Consider the following 25,339-nt stretch of genomic DNA (forward strand, 5'->3'; position numbering starts at 1 on the left):
TACTCATCACATAACAGCGGGCAAAAAAAACAATCAATAAGATTGTTTATAAAACACAAATCTGTGTCAATTTTTTTTTTATTATACTCAACTATTTCTGAACATTCCATAAAAACAACATCCTCAATAACATACCATATAATACAAATCACACATATATAAAATGCTTCCTTCTAAGAGAATTTTCTTACTTGAATATGAAATAACTAAAATAATAACTTAATGAACAATACTTTCTAATTTCTATACACTCTAAATGATGTTCTTTCAAAAGCGTGTCATAAGGAGAATCGGACACGCTGGATTAGAGGTAAACTGTAGTTTATTCTTAGTCAGCTGGACCATCAAAGCAGGGCAGTTACAGTTCCACAGCCAGGCTCTCAACTGTCTCACACGGAATACATTTCATTTATGCTGGGGAGAGGATGAGAATCTACCCATATCTCCTTATTCAAGTAACGAAGATCCACACATACTCTAAGTTCGCCATTTTGCTTGCGTGCTACTACTAAAGGAGATAACCATAAAGACGACTCCACCGGTTTGATTATTCCTTTAGTGCACAACGAGTCTAATTCTTTCTCTAAATCCTGTCTTATACTAAAAGGTACATTTCTCAACTTATGTTTTATTGGACAAGCCCCTTCCTTCACTTTAATCTCATGTTGAAAATCTTGGATTTTTCCCAGCTCTCCTGAGAACACATGCGGAAAATCATTATCAAGACTTTCAAGGTCAGGATGTTCTCTTATAGCTAGAACCTGTTCTTTAGTTCCCGGTCTAAGTAACATCCCAAATGAACCTTGATGAAACTATCCCAATATATTCAACCCTTTGTGTGCCACATAAATTTTCCCAGCAATCTTTCTACCTTTGTACTCTAAAATGTCCTCAATATAACCAGACAAATCAATTTCACGTCCTTCATACGATACTGCTTTACGATCAGGAGGTAACAAAGGTCTGCAAGGCCAAGTTGCTTTGTACAACTCTAAAGTGATCATGGAGACTCGAGCACCAGAATCAACAAGGAGACAAAGTGGTCGATCTCCAACTAAAATATCAACATAAGGGTCTACACACAGTTCTGGATTACCCACAATAACACCATCCTCCCTTACAACTACAACCATATTGCTCAGATCCTTTGTTACACAATCTTCCTCTTCATCTTGGATATTTTGTTCTGTGACACACTTCACTTGCACAGGTTTAGACCGTACAATATTTTTACCAGTTTGACATACTTTTGTCAAGTGTCCTGTTCTATTACAAATCTTACATGTTGCAAACTTCGCTGGACACCTAGTCCCCCCCAAAATGCGGTTTGTAGCCACATCTGAAACAAACATTATTCCTTGAAAAGAAAGAATTTTGATTATTCGGCGTGTGTTGTTTGTCATGACCTTTGTTTTCATCACTTTTGGTGTCTTTCATTTTAAAATAGTTGACACTGGATCATTCTTCTTCTCTTCCAATTCCTTAGCAGAGATTTGAGACGTTTCAATACTCTTAGCCACTTTGATAGATTCTTCCAAAGTTGGATTACCTAATGACAACAGTTTCTGTTTTACATTCTTATCAGTACAATGACAAATGAACTGTTCACGCACTAGTTGTTCCGAAAACGTTTCAAATTGGCAATCCGCTATCAGACGTCTAAGTGCTGTAACGTACGTATCTACATCTTCACCAGACTGTTGTTTTCTCTGTAAAAATTTATGACGGAGCATAACAAGACTAGGTTGAACATCAAACCTAGTTTGTAATTTTTTCAATGTTTCCTGATACTCATCAAGAGGATTGTTCTCATCCACTGGAATCGCAGGAAGATGTTTAAGAATTTCCCTACCTTCATAACCTAAAGAATACAAAAGAAGGTATTTTCTTCTTTCTGGCCTAAATCTTGCCGCACCAATTGCCCCCAAGTAAGTCTCGAATCCATCATACCACTGTTTCCATTTGATGGGTGGGTCACCAGGTGTTTCTAAGAAAGGTGGTGGAGCAACAACACTCTGCATTTTTCAAACAAACAAAATATATAAATGTTCATACGTGTAGATATACAACTTTTCTAACAAAACTAATATTTTGAAATACACTATTCTCAAAATCCACCAGACGGCTGCACTGTAAAAGAAAAAGCAACAAACCCAAATGTTCTGGTAAGCATCAAAATACCAACGTATCAGGAAAATATTAAAAGATGTCAAAATTGTATATATCAGCCCTGAAGTGGAATTAAAAAAATATAGACTTTTTCCTTGTTTCTTCTTTCCTTTTTTTAAGAATTCTACATATGCTGTGCAAGTGCGCAACTTTTCCTTCGTGATATGCACTGTAATCAGCAGACGTATTTGCTGTGACTCAGCCGCTCTCTTTATTTATGCTTCCTTTGTTCCTCTGTGACGCTAATGGAAGGACATCAGGTGTTCACAAATCCCTTCTTGCCAGGGAAGCATTATGACATCTCCCTTCACATGTGTTTCACCACTGGAACGCAACGCGCCTTCTACTTCTGCATGTCAATACGTTCTTAACATCGTACGTGTGACTCCGACAGTTGCTGGAACGCAAACCTTCCTCATGCGTTTCAATGCCCCAAATCCGTTTTTTGTGCTTGCCAGTTTTTTGTGCTTGCCCGCCCTGCTCACTACAATAATATGTACTGGACAGCCATCGGACAGCCTCTCCTTACTTTTTCGTCGTGCAGAGGGTCCTCTAACGCACCATATTAAATTGCGCTCTTCGTCAGATCGGTGACACGGACTTCGTGAGTTCTTGTTGATGGCCCAGCCCTCGTCGCCATCAAAAGCGTGTCATAAGGAGAATCGGACACGCTGGATTAGAGGTAAACTGTAGTTTATTCTTAGTCAGCTGGACCATCAAAGTAGGGCCGTTACAGTTCCACAGCCAGGCTCTCAACTGTCTCACACGGAATACAACACTGTCATCATAGAAGATTCTACAACAAGCCCAAGACACTACACTTTTTAATTTCTATACACTGTAAATGATGTTCTTTCAAAATATATGCTGTGAGAATGTGCAAGAAAAAGTCTTTAATTCAAATGTATAACTTTCCTCTAGGCCAAATGGTATTCCTGAAATCCTTTATACTGAAATTGGCCAATAGTAATCGTATTAATACATTTTAACAATATTCCTAATAGGCCGAATTATGTTCTTAAAACTTTGTCTTTAAAAATATTAGGTAGGAATTTGGTAATTCGTTAGGCAAATGTTGTTTAAAAACCAATTGAGCATCATTACAATATGTCCATCCTTTATTGCATTTTAAATAGACAGTGTAATGTCCAGATGTTGTAGAAGGACCATCCTGGAAAATAATTGCTACTGCTACAAAAGTTCTTTCTGATATTGATAGTTCACTTGCTATAAAATGTTTAATGAAAGTTTCCAATTTTCTTCCATCAGCTCTACAACGTTGTACCATTAAAATTATATATTGTCCAAATTCTTTGTATAAATTATGTTGATAACATTTCTGATTTGCATTGGCTACACTCCAAGTTTTGATTTGCTGCTTTAACTAGTTTGTTGAAAGACACTGTTTTACAGTCCAGTAATGTCAAATATATAAATCTTTCAGTATCTATGTTAGTGCTACATGTAAACATACAATTTGTACATTCATGTTCCCATTTATAACGAAGGCCAAAAAGATTTTCAATTTCTATTCCTTCATTTTCCAATACTGCAAGCATATACATTAGAAATTCCTGAGCATCTTGTTGAATATTCTGTGCAAAGTGCGTAGAACCAGAACATATATCCAAAAGATTATGAATATCAGAAACACTTTGGATTTTCCTTTTATCAGTTCTCAATTTTTCATAAATACAATGCAACAAGGAACAAAATCTTTTTTCACGATTCTCCATAATTTGCTGTTGCAAACTTTCTAGAAAAAAAACAACATTGACCACTACATTAGCATAGCAGTTGATACCTGAACTATTTTCTAACTGATACCCAACAATCTCTTCAATAGTGTCCTTTTTCTTTTTGCTTGCAATCTCAACATTATCTTGATTTTTTCCTTCTCTATAACTTCACTACAGATATTCTTATATCTTCTTTTTCGACCTACTACATGCTTTTCAAATACAGAATATTCACCTAAATTGGGAGCATATGCTCTTCTTAACCGATCATACTCTTTTACACAGTATGCATCTGCACTAATCTTTCTCTCATCAAAATCAATCAAATATAATCTAGATAAAGTTCTGACTCGGGACAAAGCAACATATGCCCTACCCTCTTTAAACACGGTACTGCCAATGTTCACCAAAGCACTGTCTAGACTTAAACCTTGAGATTTATGAATAGTCACTGCATATGCCGGAGATTGTGGAAACTGTTTTCTACGGACATATACATCTTTAACAAGCAAAAAACGAACTGAACGAGGACCAATTTGTTTTACTTCTTCAATTTGATTTTTTAAAATTCAATTCCATCTCTATTTTGATCATTAACAAAATCAACAACTTTAACCATTGCTCCATTTACTAAACCTTTTTCCACATCCAAATTACGCCGTAAAATTACCCAACAGTTTACACATACATATAGATTCTTTTCTAAACCAGCAGTTTTAGATATAGATTTTTCTAAAGAATCCAATTTTGTTTTCAATTTTTTAGTCAAAATAATAGTGATTCCTTCATGCTCTATTTTATCAATGGCTTCCATTTTTATTTTTTGTTCACTTTCTAGCTTCAAATGTTCTTCATTGAATATAGAACACTTGCGCAGTGTTGGCATTAAGCAGATTATAGATTTATTTTCTGCAATTTTTATATATATTTTTTCAGGAACTATATTTTCATTTGGAAACGAGTTTGTAAGTAGTCGACTTTGCAAAGCTTGTTTGCCATGTTCTGTCAGTACTCCAATTCTTATATCTTGAAGAATAGTTCCATAACCAACATCATTTTCCTGTCGCATATTTGTAATTAGTTCTTTGTATTCAAAATATGACCAAATGTTAACGTTTCCAACACTTCCCAAAGACTTTCTGGTGTCTTCATGCCCAAGTGTTTTAAATACTGGTTGTCCTTTTACGGGAGTAAGTTGCAGTAGATCTCCAAAAACTATGACATATTTTCCTCCAAATAAGACATCGTACTCTGTTTTAAGAATTTGCTGCATTTTTAAATGCACAAAAGCAAGCATTACGTTTGAGACCATGCTTACCTCATCAATAATTAGAAGTTTCATTTTCTTTAGCACTCTTGAAACTTCATAACAGGCTTCTCCAGGTAGCTTGTGATATTCCAATTTGTTTTCATGCTCTACAGGTAGCATAAGTAAACAATGTAATGTAATTCCTTTAATGTTGTGTGCTGCCAATCCAGTTGGAGCAGTTACAACACAATACAAATGTGAGTCAGTTGTTCCTTTGGATATTATAGGACGTAGAAATCCGAAACGACATTTGGTATAAAACTTTTTCTTAGACTTGTACTTTCGTCGACAGTATTTTCCACATCAATGACTTGGGAATCGTAAAACTTGTTACCTTAAAGTGTTTTCATCTGTTCTTTTTGGTATAGCACATGTCGCATATTCTTCAATAAAAGACAAAACAGTGTAATCTGAATCAGTTCCGAATTTAGGTGCATCCTTGATCCATAACAGCATATGTATATGAGGAGCACCTCTAGCTTGATACTCCTTTCTTCCAAAAAAATCTACAACTTTTCCAAGAGGAGGATTCTTTTTATTGCAGATAAAAGACATCATAGCTTCAAACCTACGATTGAAATATCTGCGTACATTAACAGGATCCTAAGACCACTATTTTCCAGGTGTCTTGTATTCATATTTTTTAGATTTGAATTTGCCTCTTGAAGAAATTCAATTAAATCATCCCAAGCATATTCAGCACAGCTTAGGGTAAGAAACCACGTAGGAGTTCCTAAGTTCCTTAGCATATATTTAAGTTCTCCTTGACGACGATACCAATACTTATTAGTACCACGCTGACATGCCATCAAATTAATCAGCTGAGATTCTAAATGATTGTCTCTCTGATGTACTTGATCCATAAATTGCTTTGCTGAAACATTTTGTAGATTTACTCCTGTTTTCAATGTGTGGTTGACTGCAAATGGAAGTCCAGACAAGTCACTCTCAAACAAAAGATGAAATATATACGGGACACATTGTCAAAATCTTGGATCTTCTGCATACAATCTTGTTGTCTGATATTCAGATGCAGGAATCTGCACTGATCGTTCATCATATCGTCCCCTTTTTCCAGTTGGAAACAGCTGCGGAAAACAACGAGCTTCCAAACTTTTCTCCCATACACTCATGGGAGTACCCTTTGCTTTTTTCATTTGGAATAATTCAATAGTATTCCCCATCGCTTCTTTCGAATGAAGTGGATGTACACTATAGTGTCCATAGATTTCTTCACTTTTGGACATGTCCACTTTTCCAATTTGACCACTTGACCTTTCAGTATCATCTCCTAAAAGTATTTCTTCTTCTTCCACATACACATTTTTGTAGTAATCATTGTTTTTTTAACAGGTATAATGTTGCCTTTTGCACTTTCCTAACATCCACTAATTCTTGCCAGATTTTCTTACTCTTAGTAGGAACACCATTAACTAGAATAACTAGTGGTTCACTTTCTACATTCTCTACACCAATAGTTTCAATATTTTTCTTTAAATCTAGAGGTAAATATACAACTCTTTCTTGTAATCCTCTCAGTAAATCTGTAGGAGGCAATTTACCTGTTTTAGGCTCCATACGAACAATAGCTTGAAATGGGTGCACACATTGAATCAGAATAGACTCATACGAATTTAAATCTATCAGTTCCTGGAGGAATAGTTACCAACTCTGAATTATTATGGACAGCTCTAGCGGGCATTTTATTCTCGTCTAATTTGTTATAACAATATTTACAAATACGCTGATCAGAATCCAAATCAAAACAATTCTTTACCAACAAATAAGTTGCAAATTCCTTCCACTTATCATTATTTTCTCTTTCACTTGTTAAATACAGATCAACAGTCCTAGTCTGATTTTTATAGTGAGTTCGCCGACAACAAATTCAAGAATAACTTGGCCTTTCACCTGAATTCACCTTAAACTTTGTAATTTGTTCTTCAAAATTTGCTGTAGTAGTATGTTGCACATTCTCTTATTATTATTATTATTATTATGCGTTCTTATATAGCGCTCGATTACCCGAAGGCATCTCGGCGCTTGCCTTGGGAACCCGTCCTGGCTTTTTCCCTGTGAGATACCCGTACTGGGATCCCCAAGGTGAAAGCCAGGTATCCCGCCGCCGGGGGGCCGTAGTGGAGATTAAGCAGCTAATGCCCAGAGCTGCAGAGTGTGAACCCGTGATTCGAGTAGGCACCGAAACGAGAATTATCGAGGCCGTGGATATTTGGGCTCAAGACCCTGCCGCGTCGGGAATTGAACCCTGGTCCCGGGTCTGACCTCTGCTTCAGGGTCTGCCTCCTCTAACCAGTGAGCCACACTTCTCCTCTTCTCTCTCTTCAACATTTTCTTCTATTAATGTGTCAGTTTCTGCACTCTCTTGTTCAGGACCAAAGTAAGGAAACTCAGTTTCATCACAAACCTTCTTCACATCTGATATTGACCCACGCAAAAGAGCACTGTTCAACTCATTTAACATTAGTGCTGGACTTTTTGCGTAATACAATCTTCTCACTAACTTCCGCATTAAGAATGATGTACTGCTAACATCCTGAAATGATGAAAAACACTGACATACTTTTCTAGAAAGATAAGCTAGAGAATGACCTTGCAAACCAGTATTTTTTCTCACTCTGCAAGGATCTAGTCCTTGCAACATCTTAATCTTTTGTTTAACACTTTTCTTACTATATTCTCATAAGAAATTGCGTAAAATATCAATAGATTCCTGTTGTATACTACAAATACTACTGCAATCCCAAGTATACACTGGAGCTTTAGTTCGTCTCCCTAGAACTTCATCAGCTATCACTTCTTCTATATTTCTGGGAACCATCTTCTCTTTCTCAATTGGACAACCATTTCTAATCTCATAAGCTCGACCACTGGTATCAACTGCATGCAATAAATTATTGGTCTGAAAATAAATCTCTTCAGAAAGAAAGGCTCTGAACTTGAACTTTGTTTCCATTCACCCAAAAAAATATCACAAAAACTAGTTCTGTTAATTACTTTTCTTCTGTATTGGATTGGTTTATCTAGTGTTCGAATTTTGTTTAAAACTAAAATGAATAATTTCCTTTTTAATTTAAAAGCCTTTTCAACAATAAATTCAATTTGGTTCTTCTTTTTATATTTTAGTTCTCTTTTTTATATTTTTTCACATCTTTTAACAAATTATAAAAAAATTCAGATTTCTTTATACTGACTCTGCCTTCTTTTACCATACATTGTGTCTTTTGAATGTAATTTTCCATTGTTTTTATTCATATTCCTTTTTCTGGTTGAAGCATTGTTTGTAGTATCGACAATCTGCACACTGTTTCTAGGCTTTGAAAGTTTTTAAATAAGTTCTTTCATTCTCTTACCGGAAGACTTATTCTTTTGCCCCACATGTTGTTGGTCATCCAATACTTGTTGTTGAATTTTCTTCAAATATTAGTCCTTTTTCTGTCCTTTTCTCTTTTCTGCTTTTAATAGGCACGAGAAGTTTATTTTAATGATGATAAACAATATCTGTAAAAAATTAATATATATTCATTTATTTCAATAAATCTATAAAATATACTGTTATATTACTAAACATATATATATTGTATATAAAAACCATCTAAACACTTTCTTTTGTAATCACAATTACTTTACTGAAGTACACAGGTACTAACTGAATAATTATTACAAACAAAAAGTTTTTTTTACAAATGTATACACAGTAAATGGGTACCTAGAGTAGTACTAGATCACAGCAAAGTATACCATTGCCTGTGTGAATGGTTGACTCATTCTCCAAGAGCATAGACAGTGACTGGCTTCACAAGCTGCTACTAGTTGACAGCCCAATAAGTTTATAAGTGCTTACGTTTCAGTAGAGAAATTAGATAGTAGGAGTACACACATACACATACTCACAAAGTGTTTCCAGAAAACCATGGCTATTCCCTGGACTTTGCCAAGACTTACTCAATAGTCTGCAAGGGTTTAGGTGACCGTATACTTTCTGCACATTTGACTGTACCACTGCTTGTCTAAAAGCCTAACTCATTCTCCTAATACATACACTGTGACTGGGTTTTCAGACTGCTAGTAGTTGATAGCAAAATAAGTTAATAAGTGCTCATGTGTCAGCAGAGAGATTAAATAAGTACATGCTTTTGTCAGGATGATTCTAAGATTAGACACACACTCACAGTATGATTGTAGACAGACAAAACTATTCCCTGGACTTTAGTAGAAGAGACTCAGTAGTCTAAAAGAGGTTAGGGGATCACATACATAGTACTTATTTCACTGTTCCACTGCTTTTCTGAATGCCTGACTCATTCTCCAAGTGCATACACAGTGACGGGGTTCTCATAGTGCTAATACATCACAATACGTTTATAAGCACTTATATGTCTGCAGAGAGATTAAATAAGCACATGCTTCTGTCAGAATAATTCTAAGACAAGACATAGACTCACAGTGTGATTGCAGACAGGCAAGACTATTCCCTGGACTTTAGCAGATGAGACTCACTAGTCTGGAAGGGATTAGGTGACTGCATACATTCTACACATTTCACTACAGCACTGATAGTGTGAATGCCTGAATCTTTCTGCGAATGCATAGGCAGTGACTGGGTTCTAATACTACTAAAACTTGACAACAGGATAGGTTTTTAAGCAGTTATGTGTCAGCAAAGAGATGAAGTAACCACATGCTTCTGTCAGAATTGTAGCACAAATGCACACAGACGCACAGTATGATTCTAGACAAGCAAGACTATTCCCTGGGCTTTACCAGAAGAGACTCACTGGTCTGAGAGGGATTAGTATGATTCTAGACAAGCAAGTCTATTCCCTGGGCTTTACCAGACGAGACTCACTAGTCTGGGAGGGATTAGGTGACAGCATAAATTCTACACATTTCACTACAGCACTGCTAGTGTGAATGCCTGAATCATTCTGTGAATGCATAGGCAGTGACTGGGTTCTAATACTACTAAAACATGACAGCAGAATAGGTTTTTAAGCAGTTATGTGTCAGGAAAGAGATGAAGTAACCACATGCTTCAGTCAGAATTGTTGCACAAGTGGACACAGACTCACAGTGTGATTCTAGACAAGCAAGACTATTCCATGGACTTTAGCAGAAGAGACTCACTGGTCTGGAAGGGGTTAGGTGACTGCATACATTCTACACATTTCACTACAGCACTGCTAGTGTGAATGAATCATTCTGCAAATGCATAAGCAGTGACTGAGTTCTAATACTACCAAAACATGACAACAGAATAGTTTTTTAAGAAGTTATGTATCAGCAAAGAGATTAAGTAACCACATGCTTCTGTCATAATGGTTGCACAAGGGGACACAGACTTGAAGTGTGATTCTAGGAAAGCAAGACTATTCCCTGGATTTTAGCAGAATAGACTCACTAGTCTAGAAGGGGTTAGGTGACTGCATACATTCTACACATTTCACTACAGCACTGATAGTGTGAATGGCTGAATCAATCTGCGAATGCATAGGCAGTGACTGGGTTCTAATACACAATAGGTTTTTAAGCAAGTATGTGTCAGGAAAGAGATGAAGTAACCATTTGCTTCTGTCATAAAGGTTGTACAAGTGGACACAGACTCACAGTGTGATTCTAGACACGCAAGACTATTCCCTGAACTTTAGCGAAAGAGACTCACTAGTCTGGAAGGGGTTAGGTGACTGCATACATTCTACACATTTCACTGCAGCACTACTAGCGTGAATGCCTGAATCATTCTGCGAATGCATAGGCAGTAACTGAGTTCTAATAACACTAAAACTTGACAACAGGATAGGTGTTTTAGCAGTTATGTGTCAGGAAAGAGATGAAGTAACCACATGCTTCTGTCAGAATTGTTGCACAAGTGGACACAGACTCACAGTGTGATTCTAGACAAGTATAACTATTCTCTGGAAGAGAAACTCAGTAGTCTAATTAAAAACAAAGGCACCGCATACAACACCTCACAAATTAATAACTCACCTTTCAAATTGATTTGTATATTAAGAAGTATCTGAGTCACACGCCAGATTTTCTTATGCACACAATGTCTGTAAGGCACTGCTCTTAGCAAAACCAAAAAATGGCAAACGTTCCCTCTCATTCTGCACATGTATACATGTAAATATCAAATCACATTGCTTCCCACATTAATTCAAAAGCTAACACACATTTCTTTTGGTTACACATGTCAACCCTTTCCAATTGACATAACTTTGAACCCTACCCCCAATCTGCTTAATGCCTGTTATCACAGTAACAGTTCATGGAACACTCCACTGAACACACAGGTCACAAGTTCAGCACACAATGTTGCAAATTCAAACAGCAAGTGTGCTTGACTTTTCAAAATAACCGCTTATCCTATCTAATGTTCCTTTCAAACAGTTTTTACTAACCAATAAGAAACATGCTTTTTAAACACAGAAACATGCACCCTATTTTTCAGTCTATTATGTTCTCAGACAGCCAATCATTTCTCTTCTTTTTTTAAACTGCATCTTATCCACCATTTTAGAAAAGTCTTAGTTTTCAAACTGCCCATTTCACCTACAGACCTCTTTTGAGTGCATCCAGACCTCCCTTCAAGATGCTTAGAGTGTGGATTGTGGCACACAGCTATATTTTCTGGATCAAAAAGTATGCTGAAAGCAGAGGTATTGACAAAGATTTAGCTTTGCCAAATGTAGAAATTAAATGGACTGGACAAAGAGGATTAAAGTGGCACCAATTGATGCCATTGGTTAAATCCTTTTTGCATCTCCAACACCCTGACCTTATAATTTGCACTGTGGTGGCAATGACCTAGGTACTTTGACTGGGGTAGGTCTGGAAATGCTTATAAAGGACACCTTTGCAGAATTGATGTTACTTTTACCCTCAAACTGCCTTTGTCTATTCTAACATAAGCCAAAGACAGAAATGGAACTGGTCTAATCAATTTTGTCCACAGCAGAGAAAGCTAGGAAACTTGTCAATAAACCTGTTTCTGCTTATCACAGAGATTATAGAATGGGGTCCATTTACAACAACAATCTGTGTTTTAATATGGATAGCATCTATAGGAGAGATGGTGTACATTTCACAGATGAGGGTAAAAGAGTCTTTCTCAACAACTTTAGACTCTGCGTAGGTACTTACTTGTAGGTACCAAAATCTCCCAATAAACACTTTATAGAGCCACCCAAGATCTAAACATATAAACTTGATGTATATTTAAAAAATATTAGTTTTTTGGTTTGGAGTCGTGCACCCAGCGCGTTTTGGAGTTGCGCACCCAGCGCGTTCACATCAGGGGGCCGCGCTGGCAGTCGCGCACCCAACGCGTTCACACCAGGGGGGCGCGCTTGGAGTTGCACACCCAGAGCGTTCACACCAGGGGGCCTCGCTGGCAGTTGCGCACCCAACGCTTGCACACCAGGGGGCTGCGCTGAGTGCCGTGCTGAGGGCCGCAACTCCAAATTTTTCGTTAACATTTTTTTAGCTCCTACCACTAATTTATATTCTCCCTTGGGACCCCATCCCCCGGGGCCTATATACAACGTTGGGGACCGTGGGGGGAGCCCCAAAGCCCCCACGGTCCCGCCGGCTCCCCACGTCCTTCAGGAGCCGGCATTGCTTTTCCTAATGGGGAGCTGCTAACATGCAGCTCCCCGTGTGGAACCAAACCAAGTTTGCCTCGTGGCTCCCGCCCTGTCAGAAGCAAATAGCAGTGTCCCGGGGGTGGGCACCCCAGCACACTGCAGGAGGCTGCCCTGGGGGATGGTGGTCCCCAGGGTCATCATTGGCTCCAGGAGGGGGGCCGCGCAGCCTCCCTCCCACTTAATGCAAAGCCCCAGAGGTGGTGGTCCCTGGGGCTTGGGGGTCTGTAACAGACCCCCTATTTTGAATATTTAGTGCTCCGGGGAGGTGGTGGTCCCCGGGGCATGTGGGGGGGCTCGAGCCTCACCACAGAGGTTTTAAAGCCCCGGGGGATGGCGGTCCCTAGGGCTGCAGGGGGGCACTGTGCCCCTCTCTGCAATACTAATTAATTAGAGCCCAGGGGGTCTGCTTTGCCCCAGGGAGGTTGGCGGTCCCCGGGACCTGGCCCACCCAGGGGCTTTAAACAAACAAAGCGCAGGAGCACGCGCTTTGTTTTTTTAGTTTTCTAGGACCCCCTAAACAGACCTACAGGGTCAGGGTGTTTCAACCCTGACCCCTCTTCTTGTTTTCCGCCTTCATTTTACTGCCATCTTGTGCCTCGCTTCTACCAAGGCACAAGATGGCTGCCAACAGTTCCTGGTTTAGAGTATTCACAGCCAATTAGAATGCAGCTCGTGATCGGCAGGGTGTGGGGATCCAAATCTGTAGGGTGCGCGGATCCTAATTTGTAGGGTGCGCGGATCCTCCGCGGCCATAGATATCAAAACTTTTTTAATTATAATTTTCTAAGCAACTACAGAACAGATTTACACCATTTAACAAAAAGGGTTCTTTCTGAACAAAGAACTACCTCTTTGCCAAATTTGGGGTAATTCCGTTCAGCAGTTCGGGCTGTACCGTGTCTAAAGTTTCCTATGGAAAATTGCATGGGGAAAACACGTTTTGGGACCCCCTTTTTTCTCAGCCCCCGCTTGCCGAATCACCCCGAAACTTTCAAGATAGGAGCGGACTGGAGGCCCCACCAGTTTTGAAAATTTCACGATGATTCATCATTCGGCGCCAAAGTTATTGGGACTAGAATGTTGCGAATTTCCTATGGAAAATAGGTCCTAACACTAACTACCTACTGGCGACCGCCAGAAGGTAATATATACTGTAGATATTATGGACACAGCCAATATTGATTTGTACACAATACAAAATTCTTCTGCAATATTCCATACTAGATCAGTTATTTGCATCAATTCTAATTAAAAAACACATAGTTGTCAAATAAATCCTTTGAAGTGTTCGATATAAAACAAAATTTTGAGCTCTTTGTAGCCACCTATGAAGCAATACAGGTCTAGTGGGATCTAGCACACATTATATTTGGCTCCCAGAATACCGTATCACTGAGGAAGGTTGGGTTTTTACTAGTAATACCACCTCCATTCATAAACTATGCGACAGGATACACAGCTCTAAAAAAGTTCCAAAATGTGTATCCTCAGCTTGAAGACCAGCCTATCCTGCCAATTATCTGTGATGAAGGTGTTTTCCATATAGTAGCTGACATTTGTATGAGCAATCCAGTAAAATATGATGATCTTTATCTAATGATGGGCGTTTTCAACATGACAAAAGTTGTGTTGCGGTGTTCAGGAAGTTATCTTAGTAGATGTGGCATAGAAGATGCACGTATTGATGCTGAAATCTTTGGAAGCAAAACAGTCCAGTCAGTATTGAGTGGAACTCATTATGTTAGTTTATTGCAAGGTATGCTCATCATATATGAGGCTATAGAAATATTGTTTTGGACTTCTTTCTGGAACAAGATTGTCAAATTAGGTTTTGCATATGTTATCTCAGCAGTGAACACAGCAGCGGGTGCACTTCATTCAAAAGATATAATGCAAAACCAGGCAATGTTCAATATACTCAATTCAAAATCAGAAAACCTGAAATCCAAGTTTGTAGAGTATGTCGGAGAGTGTGAAGAAAAATCTGAACTTTGCAAATACTGGGGAAATGGTGTACACATGATAGCTCTAATGAAAGACTTGGTACCTGCTGATCGAGAAAGTGATTGGGAGCTGCAGGTGAAGACTGAGCCACAGATTACTGTGTTGCATAAATTCGATTGCATAAACTACCGGAGATATGGGTCCTGGAATTTGGAATGGGTGAAGAAACTAGAGGTAGAAAAAACATTTATCTACAGAAAATGCATCCAAAGACATTTTGTGGTGAAAGACAGAGAGGGAAGGTTCAATTCTTGTCTCCAGATATGAAACTGGAAGACACGATCCGGAGATGACAGAAAAGCTCCAAGGGTGTTGTTAGTCAGACACGTGAAAGTGAATATGTTGCTCAATGGCAGCTAGTTCACCATGAAGTGCTTTCTATTTGGTATGTTTTCAGAGAGACGACAAATTCAAAATTAATGGGCCATTGTGAAACTGTTCACCACTACGAACTTGGTAGAAAGAGAGGGGAACGTTGTAATAAGCATGTCAACAACCTTCCTCATTTCATGAAACAGGAAGGACACCCCCTTGAAGTGACTGAGCCTTTGCGACTACACAACTTCGTGACCAAACAATAAGTAAATAACAATATAAAGACACGTCTACCAAATGTCCTGGAACATGGATCGAAACTATACACAGAACTGAAGCAGAAGAGATTTGTATTGAAAGGAAAAAAAAGGTGTTTGATATAATCACTAAAGCTAAACTTCCATGCTTTAATTGCCATGGTAAGAGTTTCACAGTCAGTAGGCACCTTTCAAGACCAATACATTGTCTTTGATGATAAGCAGTCTAAATATTGAGTTTTTAATTTCGATATACAAGAAAATCGAGTTGGAAATATCGTTGGGGCACAATATCGAAATCAAGAATATTGACGACCCGAATATCGACCTGAAGGTAAGAAATATCGTTTTTGTTAATATCAAAGTTAGTAATATTGATAGCAAAACTATTGATGTTACTAATATCGATAATTATATTAGTGCTATGTACATTATGTATTTTATATGTTTGTGTTTATATATTTTTGTTAATTATTGTACTAGTTTTAGAATATATGTGTAATTTTTTTCTACGTTAGTAATTTTTTTCTACGTTAATTTTGCATTTTAGTACCGTAGCGGGCTGTGTGTTTATAGGGTAATAGGGTGAAAAGTAATTTAATTTTTTTTAAAAATTGGAATTAGTAATTATTTTTAAATACATTTTGCGTTTTAGTTCTGTAGCGGGTTGTGGGTTTATAGGGGAATAGGGTGGGAAGCAATTTAATTGTAATTAAGTAATTATTTATTGGTATTGATAATTAATATTTTGTTTAATTATTATTAATTGGTAATTATTTTTTATCAATTGATAAATAATTGTTATTAATTGGTAATTCATTTTTATTAGTTGGTAATTCATTTTTATTAGTTGTAATTAATGTTTATTAATTGATAAATTGGTAATTATATTAAGTGTATTAATTTATTATTGAAGTGTGTTGTGAGTTTATAGGGCAATAGGGTGGGAAGTAAATTAATTGTAATTAAGTAATGATTAATTTTATTGTTGAGTATTGGTAATTATTTTATTGTTAATTAATTATTAATTGGTAATAACTTTTTAATAATTAATATTGTTTTTGTTTTGGAAATTAATTTATTGTTGATTAATTAATAATTGGTGATTACATTTGATTAATTATTATTTTTTGGTATTTATCAACAATGTATTGTCAATTAATTAATTGCGAATTATTTTTTAATATTTATTGTTTTTAGGTATTGAAAACTAATAATTTTTTAGTTCATTATTTGGTAATTCATTTTTAATAATTATTATTTTATTGTATTTATCAATTTAATTGTTAATTATTAATTGTTAATTATTTGTAAGTAATTATTTATTGGTATTGTTGAGTAATTTATTGTTATTTAATAATTAAATTAATATTTATATAAAAAATATGTTAATTATAAGTAGGTTATTTTTACCCCTACGCTATCCAACACTTTCACTGCTGTTGCACTCTCTGGAGTTGGAATAGTAATTGTAACCCCTACGCTATCCAACACTTTCCCTACTGTTCCACTCTCTGGAGTTGGAATAGTAATATTCACCCCTACGCTATCAAACACTTTTCCTACTGTTTCACTCTCTGGAGTTGGAATAGTAATTTTAAACCCTACGCTATCCAACACTTTCCCTACTGTTGCACTCTCTGGAGTTGGAATAGTAATTTTTACCCCTACGCTATCCAACACTTTCCCTACTGTTGCACTCTCTGGAGTTGGAATAGTAATTTTTTTACCCCTACGCTATCCAACACTTTCCCTACTGTTGCTCTCTTTGGAGTGGGAATAGTAATTTTTACCCCTACGCTATCCAACACTTTCCCTACTGTTGCACTCTCTGGATTTGGAATAGTAATTTTTACCCCTACGCTATCCAACACTTTCCCTACTGTTGCACTCTCTGGAGTTAGAATATTAATTGTAACCCCTACGCTATCCAACACTTTCCCTACTGTTCCACTCTCTGGAGTTGGAATAGTAATTTTCACCCCTACGCTATCAAACACTTTTCCTACTGTTGCACTCTATGGAGTTGGAATAGTAATTTCAAACCCTACGCTATCCAACACTTTCCCTACTGTTACGCTCTCTGGAGTTGAAATAGTAAATTTTTACCTCTACGCTATCCAACACTTTCCCTACTGTTGCACTCTCTGGAGTTGGAATAGTAATTTTTACCCCAACGCTATCCAACACTTTTCCTACTGTTGCACTCTTTGGAGTGGGAATAGTAATTTTTACCTCTACACTATCCAACACTTTCCCCACTGTTGCACTCTCTGGAGTTGGAATAGTAAATTATTACCCCTACGCTATCCAATACTTTCCCTGCTGTTGCACTCTCTGGAGTTGGAATAGTAATTTATACCCCTATGCTATCCAACACTTTCCCTACTGTTACACTCTCTGGAGTGGGAATAGTAATTTTTACCCCTACGCTATCCAATATTTACTGTTTTAGTTGACGTAGTGTACAAATTATTTTAAAAAAAATGTTTACATTTGTTATATTAATTTTTTATATTTTTAGTTATATTTTGTTTGTATGTGCATGTATGTATTTATAATTTATAAAATGTTTTTTTACCAATGTATAAGTTATTATAATTCATTGTAAATATTATTAAAGTGAGTAAGTATATATATTAAATTTTATATTTATATTTTTTACATTATTTAAACATATGTTTAACTATGTTTATTTTAAATATATGAATTATTTATAATATTTTACATAATTTGTAATTATTTTTTTTAAACGATATTTTTAACAATATTTTTGACATTTTTTTCCGATATTTTTTTACTTACCATGATGTAGATAGAACTTCGATATTCTTGATCTCGACATTTCGCCTCCATTATTTTTGACGTTGAGATTTTTGATGTTGAAATTCTGTCAGTGGTTCGTCTTTGACAGTTAACATGAACTAGCTCTCAAAGAATGTGAGAGAATTTGACAAATGTCTACAAGTGGAACAATTGACCATACCTGCATCAAAAATTCGACACCTATACCTGTGAGGCTTGATAAATTCTGCTCATCAACATTGAACAAGATGAACTTGGAGATGTTAACTTGTCAAAACATTGCTGATGCTTCAGTGAACACTGAATTTCCAATTATCGCAACTGAAATGATTGTCAATGAGGAGCCTGCAGAGATATATTCAAAAGGAATGGGCCATATTGTTCAAGAACTTAACAGCAAATCCGAGGAAGCTGATCTTCGTGTTGTGCCACATATTGAGTCGGCTGTTCGAAATGGTTCCAATTGAGTCATTGTACTGTCAAATGACACAGATGTTATTATTGTGCGTCTTAGATTTGTTGCAATGTTCATAAGTGAAGGATTGTCAGAGTTATGGATATGTTATGGAACAGGCAAGAAAAGACACTTAATCTTGCTTCATATTCTATACAAGAAACTTGACCCAGAGATGCCCAGTGTTCTTATCAAGGCACATATTCTTATGGGTGATGCCACTATGAGCAAAATTGCAACAAAGCTAGGAGCCTTAACTGCTAAACTGTGAAGTTTCTAAAAGGATTTGCTGAGACAGAAAAAGAATGTGGCTTTAAAGATGTAGAAACATACCTTTTGGGTGTGTGGAAAACGAGTTCTGACTCTCACACATTTGACTATCTTCAGTACAGTCAGTTCAAGACATCAGTCCTGCTATGTGACCTTCCACCGACGTCATATTCTGTGCATGGACACATTAAAAGCATGTTCTACTCGATGAGCGAATGTGTACATGTTTTGGATCATGCATATGTAGAAAAAGATGTGTGAATTTTGTTGGGAACATATATGATGGTGTGCTAAAACCTATAACATTTCTAAAGCTCCTACTCTCAGACCTTTGTACTTGCAAAACCTGTGCAACAAAAAGATGACCCTGTCGATATGCTCTTCTCAAATGTTCAACATTCTGCAAATGTACCACGAGCAATTGCCGATACAAATAAATAAAGCGAACTATTAAAATGTGTCTAAATCAAAAGACGAATAAACATTTTTTTTTATATTCAGATCATACACATTCTTTGGTGTATACATAAAAGGATTAAAACACATCATTATTTGTTTAATTTCTATATATGTCTCTTCTTCATCTATTATAGCCGCCATTTTGGGAAATGGCGGAAGAGTTTCTCTGAGGAGCTTTCTGTCTCAATAAGGCTACTTGACCCCCAAAAACTATGTTTTGACACGAAAAAGAAGTATATAGGTTTCATGGTTCCTGAAATGTTAAATCATCACCACAACACATCCACTATTTTTGAAAATATGGTCTGGAAAAATTCGGACTGGATCAGCAATGTGTACCGAAGCTAAATTACTTCTTTAATGATCACAAAAAAAATCAAAAATGGAAAACCCTAGACATCACTTCTTTTTACGGACGTATATCAGGTGGCCGGGATTGAGACTGCATGTATGGTTACATTCAGACGCTTTCAGTTATAGGATAACCCTATTAGCTTGCTGAAGACTGTTTTCATGTGAGTTATGCTCCCTAAAACTGCAATTAAGAAAGGCAAGTAGTATGTGAAGCACTGTCTTTGCGAGAATGTGCATTGGGCTAAAACCAGAGATACAGACACACTGTATTGTTCTTCTGAAATGACACATTTGGTAGTGTCACTGATCTGAAAGTTAGTGGCATACAGAAGATTTACCTTTGCTGTGCTCGCTTTTAGCTGTGTCTGGCCTATCCTTCAGTTGCTGCTTTCCTCTAAACGAAACATCAGAAGTAGCACCTTAAATATAAGGGAAAATCATGATTAATAGGGTCTCAACGAGGGACGTGTGCTCATGAAGATCATACATCAACTTGAAAATCATGCTAAACTCCACCAGTTAAAAACCAGGAAGATTGAACAGAATACATGTGTGCAATGGATCTCTGAAAGTAGACAAACGTGAAATTATACAAGGAGTGAGTATTCATTTCAGCACATATTGGGGAACAAATGGAACTTGAGAATTCAATGGGAGTAAAAATAGTTACAAACAATGGAAACAGGCTAACATTTCTAACCTTTATCAAAGACTTTCAGTGCGAACTCCCACTCTAATGATTTATTAGGAGAATATAAATCAGGAGGGACACAGACAGATCTCACTATTATCAACCTCTTAAACTTAGGGATAGAAACAGGAGCAAAGGTTCTAGCAGGACCCCCACCACCTGCTGCATTTCTATGAATTATCGTAAAGACAGGCATTCATGTGGAAAACTCAAGAAGCAATTTCCTTGGCCGTTTCCATTATTGCACCAATACTGAACCCAGCTCTTTGAAGCATTACTAGAAATGGAATAAACCTGATTGTTAGATCCATTGGCCATCTGAATGGAAAGAGAATAAGCATTGGCAAATCCAATGGGTTTCGCTTATAGGAAGGCTATTGGCTTTACCAATGTCTTTTAGCTATGTTGTACAGCAACATGGTTGCTGTCCAGCATGGCTAAACGCTAGTGGTGTGGTGTAGAGCAGAGTAGCAGGGAGGAGAGTGGAGTACAGTGGTGTAGACTGGAGTGGCGAAGAGTGGCGTAGAGTAGCGTGGAGTGGAATAGAGTGGAGTGGCGTAAATTAGAGTGGTGGAGAGTGGAGTAGACTGCCATAGTCTGGAGTGACATAGTAGAGTGGAGTGACATAGTTGAATGGCATAGTGTGGAGCGGTGGAAAGTAGAGCGGAGTAGAATGGAGTGGAGTAATGTAGAGTGGCGTAGAGTGGCAAAGAGAGGAGCAGTGTGGAGTTGAGTGACATTTTGAGGAGTGGCATAGAGTGACAAAGACTGAAATGGAGCAGCGTTAGTGGTATAGAGTGGCGTATGTAGGAGAGTAGGATCTGCTTACTATGGTTACCCCCACTTTTTGCTGGTGTTTCACTGTTTTTCGACTTTAGTCTGGCTGGGGCCCTGCTATCCAGGACCCTAGCCTAGCTGCTTCCTTTCTAAATTGATTACCTGTACTTTAGGTACACTCCAGTTTGGTTACTGAGGTACCCTTGTGAGTCCCTAGTAAGGGCATAGGTACCCCAGAAGCCTACCAGGGGCTGAAGCATGTATTATGCCACCCCTGGGGAGCCTTCCAAAATGGCACCACAGGACTGCTACTGCAGCCTGGGTAAGGTGGTACATGCACCCCTTACTAAGATACAGGTTAACTATATCTACATTTAATCACTGACACATATAAGCCTATCAGTCACTCCTATGGCAGGCCTTATCAATCCTGAAGGCAGAGTGCTTGGTTTTGTGTGAGAGGGTGCCCATGCATGACCTGGGCCCGCTGCAGCTATCGGAGCCTACTCTCTGAGGCTGTTCTGTGATGCAGCCAGACCATATACTCCTAAGTGCATTATAAACTTGCGGTAAATGCTAACTTTGGAATGGCTGCATGGAAATATGTCGTGTTTGGTGTAAAACACTTTGGAATCCTACCCCCCCCCCCCCCAACCAGTCCTGGTGGCGGGGGTAGAATTCAACCCATCTAGAGGGAGAGACATGCACACTGGTCTAACCAGTAATAGTTTGAAAGAGCCCTGGAATCACAAAATGGATGCTGCAGCCATAGACACGAGTCTGGCCTCGTGCTGATGACCGAAACTCAGGCAGGGGCGGCCTGGACAATAGGCTTCCTGTCACCGGGAGGTTTAACCACCTCCCAGACAGGCTTTAGTGTATTGGGGCTGGTGGGTGCACTCTGAGAGTGCTTTGAAGTCAGCACTGGGGGCACATTTGGTGGCCCTGTGCATAGCCCAGTTCAAACCGGTTGCAGGGGCTACCAGCCCCTGCTCTGGTGCGAAACTGGACAAAGGAAATTAGTGTAGCCACCCCTCTTTCCAGACCCTCCCATAGGTGAGTCCCCAGAGTATGTCCAACCCCTTTTCTTAGTATAAATAAGGGAACACTGGCAACAGGACTTTAGATTACACCTGGACAAAACTCTGAAACTGAATCCTGGAACTTTGACGCTCTACTAAAAACTAGAGGACGGAAGAATCTCCGTTGGGGTCAAGGAGTGACTCCCCTGCTCAAGCAGGTACCAATGAAGCATTTGCCGGTCTGCATCCCTGAAGCTCCCGCCGGACTCCGAAGTATTTGCAGCCCAGGAAGAGGATTTCCAGACTTCTCGAAGGGCGACCCGAGTCCCCAGCAAAACTGAGACGCGCAGACCTCACGAGTGATGTTGAACCAGAACCCCTGGATACCGTGCACATATGCTAGTGAATTGACTTTAAAAGCTTTCCTGAAATTGTACTTTGGGTTACTTGTAGCCCAAGCCCCGAGCACCATCTGCACCGAAGATTGTGGTCCTACACTCCATGAGTGCTCTGTGAGCCCGCTTCTTGCCTTTCTGCTTGAGGCTCCTTCGCGATCCCTGGTCCGTCGAGTGGTGGGTCCCCTTGAAGGTAACTCTACTTTTCCTTGGGCTTCCCTGGTTGCTCCAGACATGCCCTGACTCCCCACCAAGGGGCGAGTCCCTCAGACTTTGCTGGTCTGCACCAAAGCATTTCTTTGATCCCTGCGTGGGTTGCTGTTGCCAAGGCTTGTTGGGTCCAATCCGGGAATCGACACCGCAGCACTCGACATCCTTTGTGGGACAACTCTAATTCGGAACCTGTTCGTCGTCGACACCTCCTGGTCTTCGTGGTTGAAGAGTCAAGCTTCACCTTCTTCACCTGAAATCCCCCCACATTGGTGGGCATTCGACTATCTTGCCCCTGGTCACTGGCAAGTGACCCAAACTCTGTCCCCTCTGCTTTCAGGTTCTTCTCATCTTCGATCCAGGATTGGATCACACCAGACACTTTCCACTGGACGCCAGCAGTACTCTACAGCAGATCGCCATTGGAAACAACGCGAAACCCAACTCCAAAAGACACCATTGCACCCGGCTTCACTGGGTGAGGTAACTCGAGTATTCCGGTGCTCCCATGGGTGTTGGCTCTAGAACACCCTAATTCTAAAGGGTTTCGCGCCAAGTCCTCTTCTAAGTGGCCTTTATCTTTAAAATTCCAACCGCGACTTTCCCCATAGAAGTTAATGGTGATTCGCGGCTGTGTTTAGACACTGCACGCGTCCCCCATGGGTCCCCTGTGTCACTCACTACCTTGGGTGGTTCCTGGTGGCCCCAGCCGTTCTACAGGCTCTAGGCATTGTCTCTATGCAAGTTGTGGTTCTTATACCAATTTCTTAATCTATGGTTTGGTACGCCCCTAGGGCTCAACATATATTGTGCTAATTTACTGTGTGTTATTAAGTGTACTAAATGTGCTTTTGCCTCTAGCCTCATACAGAGACTAGTGGGATGTGTTCAGAATAAATACATATTGCATAGAGCCTATATAACCGGGCCCCGTTTGGTACGAATGGGACGAGGAGGAAATGGCGCGTGCAGGAGAGAATCTGGGGACACTGGTACCCTAATGCATATTCTTTGACATTGTTTGGAGATACAGGTTTTTTGGGCAAGGATTCATGATGAGCTGGGAGAAGTTATGGGTGCAGAGATTCGACCAGAGGCCCGAAGATGTTTGTTGAATGTCTGGGAGCCTACAGATCTGAATGTTTACCAGAAACAATGGGTGACGCTGGCATACATGGTAACCAAACGTAACATAGCTCAGCTCTGGGGTGCCAACCAACCGCCCCGAGTCTCCAGGTGGGCGGAAGACCTAGACTGATGTATGCTCAGAGAAAGATTGGTCTATGTGGCCAGGGGTTGCCCGAGGAAGTGGGGGAAGATATGGGGGGCATGGAATAATCACTGTGGTGGGATCTGTGAACCACCTGCGCCAAGAATGGAACAGGAGGTGCTGGAATCCCCATGATCCGAGTGTTTCATATAACTGCACATGATTCTGTACCCTGCCACAATAACTCATGTGATGTAGAATGTTTAGGATCACCTGCAGTTTATTTCTTTTCTGTAATGTCTCATTTTTGCTACTTAAAAAAAGTTTAAAAAAAAAAGAATAAATACATATATTTTATATATATACCTGGTGTGGTTCTCCTTTCATTTGGTCAATCACGAGATTATAGACTGGTAAAACAAGCTGCTTTACATTCCTCCAAGACTTAGCCTGAAGGCTGCTCTCCACAGCTACCACTAGGATAGCTTTCTTTAAAGGTTGTCTTTAACCTACCATCAATAAGGGTTCTGTGGACTGGTGCAAGGTGCCCACTAGAATAGGGTCAGCATATGCCAGGCCAACTTCTCACAGCGTAGACTAGAGTGGTATGGATTAGATAGGCATAGAGTGGAGTGGCACAGACTGGAGTAGAGTGGTGCAGAGTGGGATGGGGTAGAGTAGAGTGAAGTGGCACAGACTGGCGTGGAGTGGCATAGAGTCGAGTGAAATGGAGTGGAGTGGCAAGAAGCAGAGTGTCAAAGAGCGGGGTGGAGAGGTCTAGAGTTAGAGTGGAGCAGGGCCGGCTTTAGCGCTGGTGGCGCCCTGTGCGAATATGTCTGTTGGCACCACCCCCATGAACACCTCTGGCACGGATTCTCTCACAAGCACCCTTTAACAGTGCCCCTCAAGTCTCCATAACCACTGTCTATCAGATTCATTTAGTTTTATAGCGCCACTCATACCAGTGTAAGGTGTTGCAGCACTTTACATCAGACGCACATTGCGCAGAACCAATCATACATGTGTAAATCAGGGTATAGGAAATGTTGCATCAGGCAGGACTACAAAGTGTAGTGTAGGAGTGACATTATTGTTCTATATTGGGATCTTGACTTAAAAAACGATAAGTTACAAAAGGAAGTCTTTTACAGAAGCTCTCTATTTACATTATTTGCGCTTTGTTATCTGCACAATACACGTCCTTAGCAGCAGGCATTTTAACCCTCTGCGCT

At 39.1% G+C, this 25,339-nt stretch overlaps 1 protein-coding gene across 1 annotated transcript in view; it reads right to left on the reverse strand.

The window, feature by feature from the left end:
- The window catches only part of LOC144825010 (uncharacterized), a 351,957-nt gene that overhangs the window by 129,730 nt on the left and 196,888 nt on the right, over positions 1-25,339 (reverse strand). The window contains exon 4 of the mRNA XM_078683922.1: positions 20,141-20,221. Within this exon, the coding sequence (XP_078540048.1) occupies positions 20,141-20,221 (81 nt within the window). The remainder of the gene's footprint in view (positions 1-20,140; positions 20,222-25,339) is intronic.

This window comes from Lissotriton helveticus, chromosome 3_1, assembly GCF_964261635.1.
Source record: "Lissotriton helveticus chromosome 3_1, aLisHel1.1, whole genome shotgun sequence".
Lineage (NCBI taxonomy): Eukaryota > Metazoa > Chordata > Amphibia > Caudata > Salamandridae > Lissotriton > Lissotriton helveticus.